Source organism: Drosophila mauritiana, unplaced genomic scaffold (genome assembly GCF_004382145.1).
Source record: "Drosophila mauritiana strain mau12 unplaced genomic scaffold, ASM438214v1 U_228, whole genome shotgun sequence".
In the NCBI taxonomy this organism is placed as follows: Eukaryota; Metazoa; Arthropoda; class Insecta; order Diptera; family Drosophilidae; genus Drosophila; species Drosophila mauritiana.
This window is the reverse complement of record NW_022881361.1, coordinates 10,134-26,300: the sequence shown is the minus strand read 5'-3', so window position 1 is coordinate 26,300 and position 16,167 is coordinate 10,134. Positions and strand designations below refer to the sequence as shown.

General features: G+C 41.3%; 1 protein-coding gene across 1 annotated transcript; it reads right to left on the bottom strand.

The window, feature by feature from the left end:
* Positions 1-7,854: 7,854 nt before the first annotated feature.
* On the bottom strand, positions 7,855-15,344 carry LOC117149474 (ubiquitin-like-specific protease 2; the record flags this gene model as incomplete). The annotated part of the gene is made up of 2 exons (XM_033316781.1): positions 7,855-9,224; positions 14,726-15,344. Coding segments are annotated over 2 exons (1,989 nt in total), but the record flags the coding sequence as incomplete, so codon positions are not given.
* Positions 15,345-16,167: the final 823 nt, after the last annotated feature.

Sequence of the window (16,167 nt, the reverse complement as noted above, 5' to 3'; positions counted from 1 at the left end):
AATTGTCAGAAAATTAGTTATACTCCACGAAACACAGGGGACACGTTAGAATTTTCTGTTAAAATACACATAAATTGGATGTCACACAACATAAAAACAGTACAACTATACATATATTTCCTACATAAGTTAAAAACATCATATCTTGGCATTTATTTTCCATATTTTACAATAATTTTTGGATGCGTATTAACGATCATACCACATGCAAATGTAAGCAAATAATTTTTTTGGAAATTGCATTCTCTCAATCAGCTGTTTAACACTTCACCTTTAAAAGCTCATAAAACGATTAAGTGAAGCTTTCGGTCAATTTTGTTTTTGGTTTTTATTTATATGATTAATTTTCTATTAGAAAATAATTGCTAAAGGACGATATATTGACATAAAAATTTTGACTTTACGCCAAAAAAAACGAATTCTGGACCATAGTGCAATGGCCATCCTGTATGCATTAAGAAGATTTAGAATCTATGTACAGGGAAAGATATTTAAAATTGTTACTGATTGCAACGCATCAACTTTAACGTTAAATAGAGTAGAATTAAATCCTAGGATTGCAAGGTGGGCATTAGAACTATTAGAGTACGATTTTGAGTTAGTTCATAAAGAAGGAAAGCATATGCAGCATGTGGATGCATTGAGCAGAAATACGAACATATTAGTGATAGAAACTAATAGTTTTGAAGATAATTTAACTATTTGTCAAGCAAAAGATAAAAAGTTGAAAGATATTAGGAAAAAGTTAGGGAAAACGGAAGATAAAATATTTGAAATGAGAAATGGTGTACTTTATAGGAAGGCAAATGGTGGAAGATTGTTGTTTTGTGTACCAGACGAAATGGAAGAAAAAATTTTATATAATTATCACAATGAATTAGGTCCCTTGGGGAGAGATAAGGTTATAGATGCTATTGTTAAGACTTATTGGTTTTCGAATATGAAAGAAAAAGTTGTTAGGCATATAGGAAATTGTTTGAGATGTGTGGCATTTTCACCGAAGTCGGGAAAAGAAGAAGGAATGCTGCATAGCATCCCAAAGGGAAACGTGCCGTTTGAGATAATACATATCGATCATTATGGACCGGTAGATGACGGTAGAATAAAGAAACATCTGTTTGTAATAATAGATGTTTTCACTAAATATGTTAGGTTATACGCAACAAAAACAACGAACACAAAGGAAGTAATTCTAGCTTTAAAGGATTATTTTAGATCATATAGCAGGCCGAAAGTTATAGTATCAGATAGGGGGACCTGTTTTACATCCGAAGATTTTGCAAAATGTATGGAAGAGTATAATATTAAACACATAAATATAGCGACAGGTTCACCCCAGGCCAATGGACAGGTAGAAAGAGTCAATAGAATATTAGGGCCTATGATAGCTAAATTAACAGACATTGAAAAGGGATTGCATTGGGATGCAGTTATTGAAGACGTAGAATTTTCTCTGAAAAATACCAAACAAAGAAGTGTAGCGGAATCTCCCAGCAAGATGTTGTTTGGAATTGAACAAAAGGGAAAAGTTGTTGATGAATTAAGACAAAAAATAGAAGAGTTAGATAATTTTAGTGAAATTAGAGAATCGCAATTAAAAGCACAGAGGGATAATGAAAATGGATATAATAATAAGAAAAATAAAGTACGCAGTACAAAGTAGGAGATTACATTATGGTTAAGAATTTCGATATGATCCACCTCAAATCTGGATATCCGCTAAAATTCCTAATAGACACAGGGGCGACCATGTCATTCATCAGCCCAGAGTTGATATTCCACACAGACAGAATTAACTTGTCCGACCCAATCTACTCATATCAGGAGGTCTATACCAAGATATAGACAACTCCAGTTTTATGGAAGTAGTCAACATTTCTCAAGATAAACAGAAATTGTGTCTTGACGCAAAACTACAGGTTGAGAGATATACCGGAAACGATTTTATCGAGGTAAATGCTATATCCGAGTTTAGCAACAACACCCCACAAGACAGAACGAATATAATTACCAAACTAAGAAGAAGAATTTACTGCATTAAAGAATCTCTGTAAAAGGTTTCCAAAATTGTTCCACCAAGAGGGGGACAACTTGACTTTTACTAATCTTCTTAAGCACAAAATACAGACTACAGACTACAGACGAAATTCCACTACATTCAAAGCCATTCCGGTATAGTCCAGTAGAAAGACAGGAAATTCAAAGACAGATCACTAAGACGTTAGAACAAGACTTTATCAGATACAGCCACTCTCCATGGGGCGCACCCATTTTTCTGGTGTCAAAAAAACCTGACGCTTCAGGTAACAAATAATGGAGGTTGGTAATAGACTATAGAAAGTTAAATGAGAAAACCGTAAAAGACAAATACCCTATGCCAAATATGAACGATGTCCTAGTGTAGCATATTGGACTAATCTACCCTAACAATACAATAAATGATTGGGTATAACTTAGCGTCAATACATTGTGACACTTTGTCATAATAAATATAAATATACAAAAAGACCACCAAAAACTACGTAAGCACTCCAGCGCCCCAGTAATACGATCTAACGCTTATACATAAGCCGATCGCGGAGCGTGGGAATGCTGAGCATGCACTTTGCAGCTCAAGTGGTCAATGCCTTCTGCATACATAGATATATGGAATGTATGTGCGGGTTAGCTGAACCCAACTTCAGCACACTTTGATTATTCAAATAAAGAACCTCGAACAGAGCAGAAGCTAAGCTCTTCTTTTCTTAAACATTAAAATAGCACCCTTCACAATAGCACTCTTCACACTAGACAGAATTGGTAGAGCTAAGTATTTCACAGCTCTAGATTTGGCAAGCGGATATCACCAAGTAGAAATGGACCCCAAAGATATCAGTAAAACAGCTTTTTCGGCAATTGAAGGACATTCCGAGTTTGTGAGAATGCCATCCGGTCTCACTAACAGCAAACTTTCAGAGGGTGATGGATAACATTCTAGCAGACCTGGACGGTAAATGCTGTCTTATATATCTTGACGATATTATACTTTTTTCAGCATCACTCCAAAACATGCTAATGATCTGAAGCTAGTATTTGACAGACTAAGTAGAGCAAATTTGAAGCTCCTACCGGAGAAATCCAAGTTTTTCAAAAAGGAAATTGAGTACCTGGGTCATGTAGTCACCAATTCGGGCATAAAGCCCAACCCCAAAAAACTGATTGCTATTAAAGCTTTTCCCATGCCTCAAACACAAAAACTAATTAGGATTACTTGGCTATTATAGGAAGTTCATAAAGGATTTCGCAGCAATCACGAAACCACTGACACAACAGTTAAAGGGCAAAGTCATAAAGAAAAAAATTAAGAGAAGAACCAAATAGTAATATTGGTCATATTTTACAGATTTTGCTGCGTAACGGCAAAAGTTATCAAAATTCAAACACTGGAGGAGTATGACAAAATCGCAAAAATAGACCTGGGAGACGCAAGAGTCATACAGTCATACAAACATTTACTCCACAAAATTAATACACAGGACCTTTTAGAAAATATTATGAACTTTGAAGCAGCACTTAATAAGCTAGAAGAAGTAAGAGTTTCAGATAAAATTATAAACGGCTTAAGAGCCAAAATAGATCAGCTAAAAACCAAAATAAACACCTTACATATTACCCAAAGAAAGAAAAAAAGAGGTATTGTAAACGGTCTTGGTAGCATAATAAAAAACTATTGACGAAAAGTTTAACGTTGTTCAAGAAAATGAAAATCAAATAACAGAAAAAATCAACAAACAAACACTATTTAACAAAGAAGCTATTCTAAGGATTGAGAATATATCAAAACACATTAATTAAGAGCAACTAACAATTAACAATTTTATTAAGAATTACAATAACAACATTTACAAGACTCTGAATGATGAGCATAAAGAAATACACCTACTCCAATAATTCACTAGAATTAATTTCAATATAGATGTCTTAAACAACCACATAAGTAACATAGCCGAAAGCATATTAATAACTAAGTTAAATCTTATACCCAAATTAATATTGTCAGAAAACGAGATAAAATCTATCAACGAATTCATAATAAAACAATATCATTCGAGCAGATGAATATAAAAAACACTTTCGAAGACATAAACCTGCACAAACTCTATACAAGCCTTATCAAGCCAAGATGACATCATCACCATGAAGACTTCGGCTACAAGTCACCTCTTCACAATTTATATATTTTTCGTATTCCTGACCATATGCACAATATTGACCCTAATGTTAAAAAGAAGAAGCACCATTATCACCCCTGTGGAAATTCCGTTAAATTACGTTTCGGCCATTCCTTCGATGTGGCCGTCACTTCATTCCAGGGGGGGAGGAGTTACCGATATCGCAGTACAGAGTATAATAAATGAAATGAAAGTAAATGAAATATTAACCAAGTAACCTCTGATTAAAGTGTGTGGTAATCTGCTTTTTATGGCGTTAATTCTATTTATTATGGTTTCAAAAGGAATCGTTCAGTAATTCCTCTGAACTTAACCTAATGTGTGATAAAGATAAAATAGACCAAGTGGTATCTTAATTATAAAGTACAAAAGAAAATGTAATATGTTATGTTATCCTCCGGGTAAGGAGATCGCTGGGGTGTACCCTCTTCAGTCTTCGGAGGGAGATGGGATCAGCTAGGATAGTTGCTAGTCGGTTCGGGTGGGCCATAAGCCTGTCGGCATAACGGCTGCTGTGGAAATTAATCTGATCCCCAAGAAGGGTAACTTTCAGATCTCTTTCGATGACTATGTTCGTCACGTACCAGGGGAGCCCAGATGCGTGACGTGCAGCTCTCGACTGGACCACACGGAGCCTATTAAGCTGGGATTTGGCGGCAGTTCCCCACACCTGGATGGCATAACTCCACGTTGGAGCGAGAATGGCTTTGATTAAAAGAGCCTTAGAGCTCATTTGAAGTTTGCTGGAGTGGAAGAGCCAGTCGAGCTTTTTTAGCTTCGCCAGTGACTTAGATTTGACCGACGTGATGTGGGCCCCCCAGGTCAGTCTCCGATCTAGATGAACTCCTAGGTAGCAGTGCGATCTAGCATTGGTGATAGGGCTTCCATTGAAGGTCAGATTTGTGCAGGTTCCGGGTCGCAGGGAAAAAGTTACACAGGCTGACTTTGAGGAGTTAATGGCCACATTCCATTTGGCAGTCCATTTTTCGATTGCGTGCAGCCATTCCTGGACTGCGTTGGAGGCAGTTTGCAGTGAAGGATGAGACGCCAGCATGGCAGTGTCATCGGCGTAAGTGGCCAGGAGCAGCTGAGCCGGGGGGAGGTAATCTGCTGGATAGGCTGAGTGGTGTGGAGGCACCCGAGAAAGCAGCCCAGAGGATTGTGTGGCAACCGTACCATTAGTAGGCCAAGGCCAAAAAGGAAGAATACGGACTACCGCGCCCAGTTCAACTGTTCACTAAATTCACTCGTCACAAATGAAACATAAACGAGCATTAAACATAAACTAATATAAAAAAAATATTGTCCACAATTATTATTCGAATTTTCTAAAAAATCTTTATCTTTTCTCAGATTTTAAGATGAGTACACACCTCAACACGCATACATCAATTGTCAAGGTTGAGTGAAACCACATTTACATCCAGTTTACGCTCTTCGAAGATTAAAAATAAATACCGCAAATACCTTATAATTAGTTAGCGCTGATACGTTTCAAGTATTAAGTGAACAACTCCGGTGCCATTGGTGTAGTATGCGCCTATGTAATATTAAGAACATTTAAGTATAATAGCATACTAACATATAGCAGCACTTTGTTTCTATGTTTATGTTTATGTTTATGCAACCAATAAGGCCCAAGGCGGATGTAACATGATCGTACACTTGAAGGCTACAAAGTATAAGTGCATGGTCAGCATTCCCACGCCGACCAAATGCATAATACATAAGTACATAGATCGCTCTCTCGATAAGCCTAGATATATAAGATATACATAAGAAAGCCGCTCCGCCGCTGGCGTATCCGGCAGCGCAGCTACGCGGCTTAGCCTAAGACGAAATATATTCAAAACTCACAACGCAGACACTGTAAAGACGTTGAACTGGCAGAACCATTTCCGCCAAACAAAAATTTAATAAAAATCAAATAAAAACCTAATTCAGCCTGACGGCTGCAATCAAAACCAAAAGACTTGTGTTATCAATGAACGACCCATTACATGGCGACCGTGACAGTCGTCCAACGATGGACAAATTAACGAAATAAAAAACACATATTGGAGGAAAACTGGACTGGAAGGCTGAGGAAGAAGACCGAGGAATCATTACATGGAACTTACAATTGCCAAAACTAAGGAAATATCTGAGTGAGTAGAGTTGTATTGAGTTATGGGAAAACACCGTGGCGGTCTAAATACCAAGCTGAACGTTTATACGTTCTATACGTTTGTATAGCCCACGTAAGGTGGCTAATATACGGTCAGCAAACGCCACCGGTTTGGTCGAAAGCTCTAAGGCTACATGCAGATCTAGACCACTTGCTTCAATATCAGGAAGAATTGAAGACCCAAAAACTCGAGAAAACTTACTCAGAAAATACTAAAAATATAACAATAATTAATGAAGTTCCAAAACCAAAGGCATGTCCAGCACCAGCACCAGCACTAACGAAGGCTAAAAAGTCCTGCCCCCCGGACTGCGAAGGAGTCTGGAGTCCTCACTGCCTGGGGCCTTGTGAGCAGCCATCAACATCATCAGCAGCCCAGAAATAGACAGCAGCAAGGGAGTATCAGCGTGCCACCCCCGGCGACGCCCAGCTGACACCAGGAGATGAACATCAGCAGCACTAAAATATTAACTAATTAACAATAAATATAAATATATATTTATATAAGAAAAATTTTAAGACACATTGTAAAATGGAGCATAAACTACTATGCCCTGTTAACCCAATATGTCCCGTGAAGCCATAGCTAGATTCAGGCAGACAATAAGGTAAAAGAAAATTTTTTTTTTTGACTAACATTGACAAAATAGAAAAAGAAAGAAAGAAATAATTCCCAATATAAATGTATATAGAGACAAATGGAATAAGAAAACTAAAAACATATATAAAAATAAAGAAGATTTTCTACCAAACTGTAAAAGTAGTATTGTAGTATGCACACATATCGGTTAATTACTGTACTGTATAATCATAACTTAAAAGCACATTGTAGCACTCCGTTACAATGTGTACATATACAGTCAAGCCCTAGTGTATGCGTAATACAAAGCTCCTACCTGCATATATATCTCTCTGTCTCATTAACTGTCTCTCTCTCTCTCTCTGTGCTTGCTCTTTTATTACAATCCGCAAACACCGACGTTCGTCTGCATCAAAGAATCGCTCCAAAGCAACTGATCGTCTATAGAATCGCCGGCGCGACTTAATGGCTCGATTTTCTTATCGCCGAACCCCAACGCCAATGCAAAGAGATCCATGTGTGTGCGTGTGCGTGTGTTTGTGTATGTGTGTGGGCTTAGAGTCGAGTATAATGCTGATTTTCCAAATAGCTGATAACCGCGCTTAAGTACCATATAGTATAGTAGAATTCATTTTTGGCAATCTATAAAGCTATGATTATTGCGTGACTTATTTTTATTGGTCCTATGGACCGTTTATTTTGCTATTTACAAAAAAAAATATTTTCTATTAATTTGGTGACTCTAAATTTAGAATTTTTCTTGATGTTTGGCCATTCTCCACCTCCTGGCATCCAGCTCCTGCTTATCCTGCTCATGCTGCTTATCCTGCTCATGCTGCTTATCCTGCTCATCCTGTGATCCTGATCTGATCCGAAGCAGCCACTTCACAAGTGGTTTACTGGAGTGTATGCCTTCTTTTCGGCGGTGTTCTGGTTTCAAAACTATATTGGTTTATAGTTTGATTCTCTTCCTCCGTGTCCCATTCCTTATCGTCATCCACATCCATCACCATTATGCCATTCAGTGTGGGAAACTTTATGACGGGCAAAGTTATGCCCTGCTGATTGCCTTCATTCATCAGCTTCTGGATGAGATTGGCGATATCCTCGCGCTTCTTGGTTACTGTGAGCAGGTCAAACCAATCGATCAGCTCCCTAATGGGCAGCTTATAGTTAACGATGGGTTTTGTGAAGAATTGCTCCGCATACTGCAGCAGATAGAGACCGCAATCGGTGAGATTCTCCTGCTGCGGCACCTCCACAATGAGACCTGGCATATTATCCCCGTTGAAGATGCGCGCCCGCTCTTTCGGATACTTTGCCTTGTACTCGAAGTTGAGGTAATCATGCAATATGGCAATATCTCGATCGCGTGAGTTGCCCTCCAACGAATCGAAGATGAGAATCAATGGCTGTTTGATTGGAATGTCTTCGCCGGGTGTCTGTACATCATGGTTAACCACGGAGGTCTTCAGGTTTGGAAAACATATGATGGCCAGTATCCAATGGGACTTCTCGTTGAATGGTATTATGATGAAATCCTTCTCGAATATATTCACGGTTCGTGTCCACTTCTTTACCCTTTCGTGACGCCTCTTGGCCACCGGCTCCTTCGTGTTGTTGGGACTCGTCTCTGTGGTCAATCTCATGTGGAAAAATGTGCTAAAGATGTGCGTCCTATCGCGCTGACCCTCTGGTACGATGTTATTCTTTAGCCAGCGCAGATAAAAATCAATGATTATGTCGTTCAGAAATGAGCCTTCCTTGAGACACATATAGTCCTTAATGGTGATGCTCAGGCCACCGGTTCCGGTGGGCGGATATGTGAAAAGCGTTGGATTCTCGTCGACGGAGAGTCTTCCCTCTGTTTGGCCATTGTCGGCGGCGGTGGTCTCCTCATCCTCGCTGCTCAACAGCACAATGACTTCATCGTCAAAGTCCCTGCTTATTATCCAGTTGCTGTTCCGGCGCAGGCGACTCTTCTCTACGCGTTCTGCAGGTGTGGGTATAGTGTCACTAGTTGCTTTCTCGGCTGGCGCCGGTATGGATGCAACATTCGGTTGCACCCGCGATTGAGATCCACCAGCTGTCTCTTCCGATTTCTTGCTAACAGTGGCATGTGCGACTTGGTCCTTCGACTGGATTGACTGGGAGCTTGCGAGAGCGTCTCCAGCTGGTTGCACGTCCTGGAGACCATTGCTCTTCTTTGGAGAATTTGAGGTGTTACCCGTGGGGGTTTGATTTCCCTGTTTATTGCCAGATGAACCTGGGTTGTCTTGAGCACCAGCAACTTGATAACCATTGCTGTCCTCTGCAGAATGACACTTCTTCTGTTTCTTGGTCTTGGGAGTATTGTCGTCTTGATCCACCGACGATATCACTTGGGCAGTACTACTCTTCTTTGGAGAATTTGAGGTGTTACCCGTAGGGGTTTGACTTCCCTGTTTATTGCCAGATAAACCTGGGTTGTCTTGAGCACCAGCAACTTGATAACCATTGCTGTCCTCTGCAGAATGACACTTCTTCTGTTTCTTGGTCTTGGGAGTATTGGCGTCTTGATTCGCCGACGATATCGCTTTGTCAGCATTGGTGTCTCCCGGAGCGCGATGTCTTTTCTTGTGCTTCTTGCCTTTGGTTGCAGATGGCTGGCAACCATTGTTGGCCACCGAAGTCTCCGATGGCTTGACCGCACGAGATGGTGGCACTTCAACGGGCACCGCGTTGGGAAGAGCGGCACCAGCGGACGCCTTTGACTGATGCACCTTCTTGTTGAACTCCTCCGCATGGGCAATCGTATCGGCAATGGTATCACCGATGGCGAATCCCACAGAGACCACCAAATGGATAATACCACCGGCATTCTCCATGCAATCAATCGTGATGTTATCCTCCATATGAAGGTTCATCTTGAGAAACAGCTTTTGCACTGTAAAGGCATGGATGGGCAGCTTGAAGGTGACGATGTGCTGCTTTCCAGTGCTGTAGATAATGAGCACCTTGGCACTCTGTTTGTCCTTATCCGTGTCGGCTCGATTGATCAGCAATTGACGGGAGACTATAATGAAGTCGTTATGGGCGATTCGACTTACCATTTTCGAAACCTATTCAACACAACATATGTACGCTAACGTTATGAATGTTATGAACGTTATGGGCTCATCTGAAACTGAAGTTTCAGAATACGATTGCAAAGTCTCGGGCTGCTTGATGTGCAAGTTCACTGGATGGGTGAAGTCACCTTACACGGTGACTTCGATCACTATATTCCTTTCATTTTGCAACCAGTGTGATTTATGCGATATTTGATACCACAAAAATTTGGTTTCTCCCGATTTTATGATTTGTTTAAACGGCGTACCAAGTATCCAAAAATCATCTGAGAGATCGCGTGCGGAAGGAGGCCGAGTGTCGGAGTGTTAACAGAAGGATCTCGGAAGTGTGAACGCGCGGTCAAACGAGAATACCATATGCACAATATTGACCCTGATGTTGAAAGAAGAAGCACCATTATCACCCCTGTGGAAATTCCGTTAAATTACGTTTCGGCCATTCCTTCGATGTGGCCGTCACTTCATTCCAGGGGGGAGGAGTTACCGATATAGCAGTACAGAGTATTATAAATGAAATGAAAGTAAATGAAATATTAACCAAGTAACCTCTGATTAAAGTGTGTGGTAATCTGCTGGATAGGCTGAGTGGTGTGGAGGCACCCGAGAAAGCAGCCCAGAGGATTGTGTGGCAACCGTACCATTAGTAGGCCAAGGCCAAAAAGGAAGAATACGGGCTACCGCGCCCAGTTCAACTGTTCACTAAATTCACTCGTCACAAATGAAACATAAACGAGCATTAAACATAAACTAATATAAAAAAAATATTGTCCACAATTATTATTCGAATTTTCTAAAAAATCTTTATCTTTTCTCAGATTTTAAGATGAGTACACACCTCAACACGCATACATCAATTGTCAAGGTTGAGTGAAACCACATTTACATCCAGTTTACGCTCTTCGAAGATTAAAAATAAATACCGCAAATACCTCATAATTAGTTAGCGCTGATACGTTTCAAGTATTAAGTGAACAACTCCGGTGCCATTGGTGTAGTATGCGCCTATGTAATATTAAGAACATTTAAGTATAATAGCATACTAACATATAGCAGCACTTTGTTTCTATGTTTATGTTTATGTTTATGCAACCAATAAGGCCCAAGGCGGATGTAACATGATCGTACACTTGAAGGCTACAAAGTATAAGTGCATGGTCAGCATTCCCACGCCGACCAAATGCATAATACATAAGTACATAGATCGCTCTCTCGATAAGCCTAGATATATACATAAGAAAGCCGCTCCGCCGCTGGCGTATCCGGCAGCGCAGCTACGCGGCTTAGCCTAAGACGAAATATATTCAAAACTCACAACGCAGACACTGTAAAGACGTTGAACTGGCAGAACCATTTCCGCCAAACAAAAATTTAATAAAAATCAAATAAAAACCTAATTCAGCCTGACGGCTGCAATCAAAACCAAAAGACTTGTGTTATCAATGAACGACCCATTACATGGCGACCGTGACAGTCGTCCAACGATGGACAAATTAACGAAATAAAAAACACATATTGGAGGAAAACTGGACTGGAAGGCTGAGGAAGAAGACCGAGGAATCATTACATGGAACTTACAATTGCCAAAACTAAGGAAATATCTGAGTGAGTAGAGTTGTATTGAGTTATGGGAAAACACCGTGGCGGTCTAAATACCAAGCTGAACGTTTATACGTTCTATACGTTTGTATAGCCCACGTAAGGTGGCTAATATACGGTCAGCAAACGCCACCGGTTTGGTCGAAAGCTCTAAGGCTACATGCAGATCTAGACCACTTGCTTCAATATCAGGAAGAATTGAAGACCCAAAAACTCGAGAAAACTTACTCAGAAAATACTAAAAATATAACAATAATTAATGAAGTTCCAAAACCAAAGGCATGTCCAGCACCAGCACTAACGAAGGCTAAAAAGTCCTGCCCCCCGGACTGCGAAGGAGTCTGGAGTCCTCACTGCCTGGGGCCTTGTGAGCAGCCATCAACATCATCAGCAGCCCAGAAATAGACAGCAGCAAGGGAGTATCAGCGTGCCACCCCCGGCGACGCCCAGCTGACACCAGGAGATGAACATCAGCAGCACTAAAATATTAACTAATTAACAATAAATATAAATATATATATGTATAAGAAAAATTTTAAGACACATTGTAAAATGGAGCATAAACTACTATGCCCTGTTAACCCAATATGTCCCGTGAAGCCATAGCTAGATTCAGGCAGACAATAATGTAAAAGAAAATATTTTTTTTTTGACTAACATTGACAAAATAGAAAAAGAAAGAAAGAAATAATTCCCAATATAAATGTATATAGAGACAAATGGAATAAGAAAACTAAAAACATATATAAAAATAAAGAAGATTTTCTACCAAACTGTAAAAGTAGTATTGTAGTATGCACACATATCGGTTAATTACTGTACTGTATAATCATAACTTAAAAGCACATTGTAGCACTCCGTTACAATGTGTACATATACAGTCAAGCCCTAGTGTATGCGTAATACAAAGCTCCTACCTGCATATATATCTCTCTGTCTCATTAACTGTCTCTCTCTCTCTCTCTGTGCTTGCTCTTTTTTTACAATCCGCAAACTCCGACGTTCGTCTGCATCAAAGAATCGCTCCAAAGCAACTGAGCGTCTATAGAATCGCCGGCGCGACTTAATGGCTCGATTTTCTTATCGCCGAACCCCAACACCAATGCAAAGAGATCCATGTGTGTGCGTGTGCGTGTGTCTGTGTATGTGTGTGGGCTTAGGGTCGAGTATAATGCTGATTTTCCAAATAGCTGATAACCGCGCTTAAGTACCATATAGTATAGTAGAATTCATTTTTGGCAATCTATAAAGCTATGCTTATTGCGTGACTTATTTTTATTGGTGCTATGGACCGTTTATTTTGCTATTTACAAAAAAAAATATTTTCTATTAATTTGGTGACTCTAAATTTAGAATTTTTCTTGATGTTTGGCCATTCTCCACCTCCTGGCATCCAGCTCCTGCTTATCCTGCTCATGCTGCTTATCCTGCTCATGCTGCTTATCCTGCTCATCCTGTGATCCTGATCTGATCCGAAGCAGCCACTTCACAAGTGGTTTACTGGAGTGTATGCCTTCTTTTCGGCGGTGTTCTGGTTTCAAAACTATATTGGTTTATAGTTTGATTCTCTTCCTCCGTGTCCCATTCCTTATCGTCATCCACATCCATCACCATTATGCCATTCAGTGTGGGAAACTTTATGACGGGCAAAGTTATGCCCTGCTGATTGCCTTCATTCATCAGCTTCTGGATGAGATTGGCGATATCCTCGCGCTTCTTGGTTACTGTGAGCAGGTCAAACCAATCGATCAGCTCCCTAATGGGCAGCTTATAGTTAACGATGGGTTTTGTGAAGAATTGCTCCGCATACTGCAGCAGATAGAGGCCGCAATCGGTGAGATTCTCCTGCTGCGGCACCTCCACAATGAGACCTGGCATATTATCCCCGTTGAAGATGCGCGCCCGCTCTTTCGGATACTTTGCCTTGTACTCGAAGTTGAGGTAATCATGCAATATGGCAATATCTCGATCGCGTGAGTTGCCCTTCAACGAATCAAAGATGAGAATCAATGGCTGTTTGATTGGAATGTCTTCGCCGGGTGTCTGTACATCATGGTTAACCACGGAGGTCTTCAGGTTTGGAAAACATATGATGGCCAGTATCCAATGGAACTTCTCGTTGAATGGTATTATGATGAAATCCTTCTCGAATATATTCACGGTTCGTGTCCACTTCTTTACCCTTTCGTGACGCCTCTTGGCCACCGGCTCCTTCGTGTTGTTGGGACTCGTCTCTGTGGTCAATCTCATGTGGAAAAATGTGCTAAAGATGTGCGTCCTATCGCGCTGACCCTCTGGTACGATGTTATTCTTTAGCCAGCGCAGATAAAAATCAATGATTATGTCGTTCAGAAATGAGCCTTCCTTGAGACCCATATAGTCCTTAATGGTGATGCTCAGGCCACCGGTTCCGGTGGGCGGATATGTGAAAAGCGTTGGATTCTCGTCGACGGAGAGTCTTCCCTCTGTTTGGCCATTGTCGGCGGCGGTGGTCTCCTCATCCTCGCTGCTCAACAGCACAATGACTTCATCGTCAAAGTCCCTGCTTATTATCCAGTTGCTGTTCCGGCGCAGGCGACTCTTCTCTACGCGTTCTGCAGGTGTGGGTATAGTGTCACTAGTTGCTTTCTCGGCTGGCGCCGGTATGGATGCAACATTCGGTTGCACCCGCGATTGAGATCCACCAGCTGTCTCTTCCGATTTCTTGCTAACAGTGGCATGTGCGACTTGGTCCTTCGACTGGATTGACTGGGAGCTTGCGAGAGCGTCTCCAGCTGTTGCACGTCCTGGAGACCATTGCTCTTCTTTGGAGAATTTGAGGTGTTACCCGTGGGGGTTTGATTTCCCTGTTTATTGCCAGATGAACCTAGGTTGTCTTGAGCACCAGCAATTTGATAACCATTGCTGTCCTCTGCAGAATGACACTTCTTCTGTTTCTTGGTCTTGGGAGTATTGTCGTCTTGATCCACCGACGATATCACTTGGGCAGTACTACTCTTCTTTGGAGAATTTGAGGTGTTACCCGTAGGGGTTTGACTTCCCTGTTTATTGCCAGATAAACCTGGGTTGTCTTGAGCACCAGCAACTTGATAACCATTGCTGTCCTCTGCAGAATGACACTTCTTCTGTTTCTTGGTCTTGGGAGTATTGGCGTCTTGATTCGCCGACGATATCGCTTTGTCAGCATTGGTGTCTCCCGGAGCGCGATGTCTTTTCTTGTGCTTCTTGCCTTTGGTTGCAGATGGCTGGCAACCATTGTTGGCCACCGAAGTCTCCGATGGCTTGACAACCGCACGAGATGGTGGCACTTCAACGGGCACCGCGTTGGGAAGAGCGGCACCAGCGGACGCCTTTGACTGATGCACCTTCTTGTTGAACTCCTCCGCATGGGCAATCGTATCGGCAATGGTATCACCGATGGCGAATCCCACAGAGACCACCAAATGGATAATACCACCGGCATTCTCCATGCAATCAATCGTGATGTTATCCTCCATATGAAGGTTCATCTTGAGAAACAGCTTTTGCACTGTAAAGGCATGGATGGGCAGCTTGAAGGTGACGATGTGCTGCTTTCCAGTGCTGTAGATAATGAGCACCTTGGCACTCTGTTTGTCCTTATCCGTGTCGGCTCGATTGATCAGCAATTGACGGGAGACTATAATGAAGTCGTTATGGGCGATTCGACTTACCATTTTCGGAGCCGATTCAACACAACATATGTACGCTAACGTTATGAATGTTATGAACGTTATGGGCTCATCTGAAACTGAAGTTTCAGAATACGATTGCAAAGTCTCGGGCTGCTTGATGTGCAAGTTCACTGGATGGGTGAAGTCACCTTACACGGTGACTTCGATCACTATATTCCTTTCATTTTGCAACCAGTGTGATTTATGCGATATTTGATACCACAAAAATTTGGTTTCTCCCGATTTTATGATTTGTTTAAACGGCGTACCAAGTATCCAAAAATCATCTGAGAGATCGCGTGCGGAAGGAGGCCGAGTGTCGGAGTGTTAACAGAAGGATCTCGGAAGTGTGAACGCGCGGTCAAACGAGAATACCATATGCACAATATTGACCCTGATGTTGAAAGAAGAAGCACCATTATCACCCCTGTTGAAATTCCGTTAAATTACGTTTCGGCCATTCCTTCGATGTGGCCGTCACTTCATTCCAGGGGGGGAGGAGTTACCGATATCGCAGTACAGAGTATAATAAATGAAATGAAAGTAAATGAAATATTAACCAAGTAACCTCTGATTAAAGTGTGTGGTAATCTGCTGGATAGGCTGAGTGGTGTGGAGGCACCCGAGAAAGCAGCCCAGAGGATTGTGTGGCAACCGTACCATTAGTAGGCCAAGGCCAAAAAGGAAGAATACGGACTACCGCGCCCAGTTCAACTGTTCACTAAATTCACTCGTCACAAATGAAACATAAACGAGCATTAAACATAAACTAATATAAAAAAAATATTGTCCACAATTATTATTCGAATTT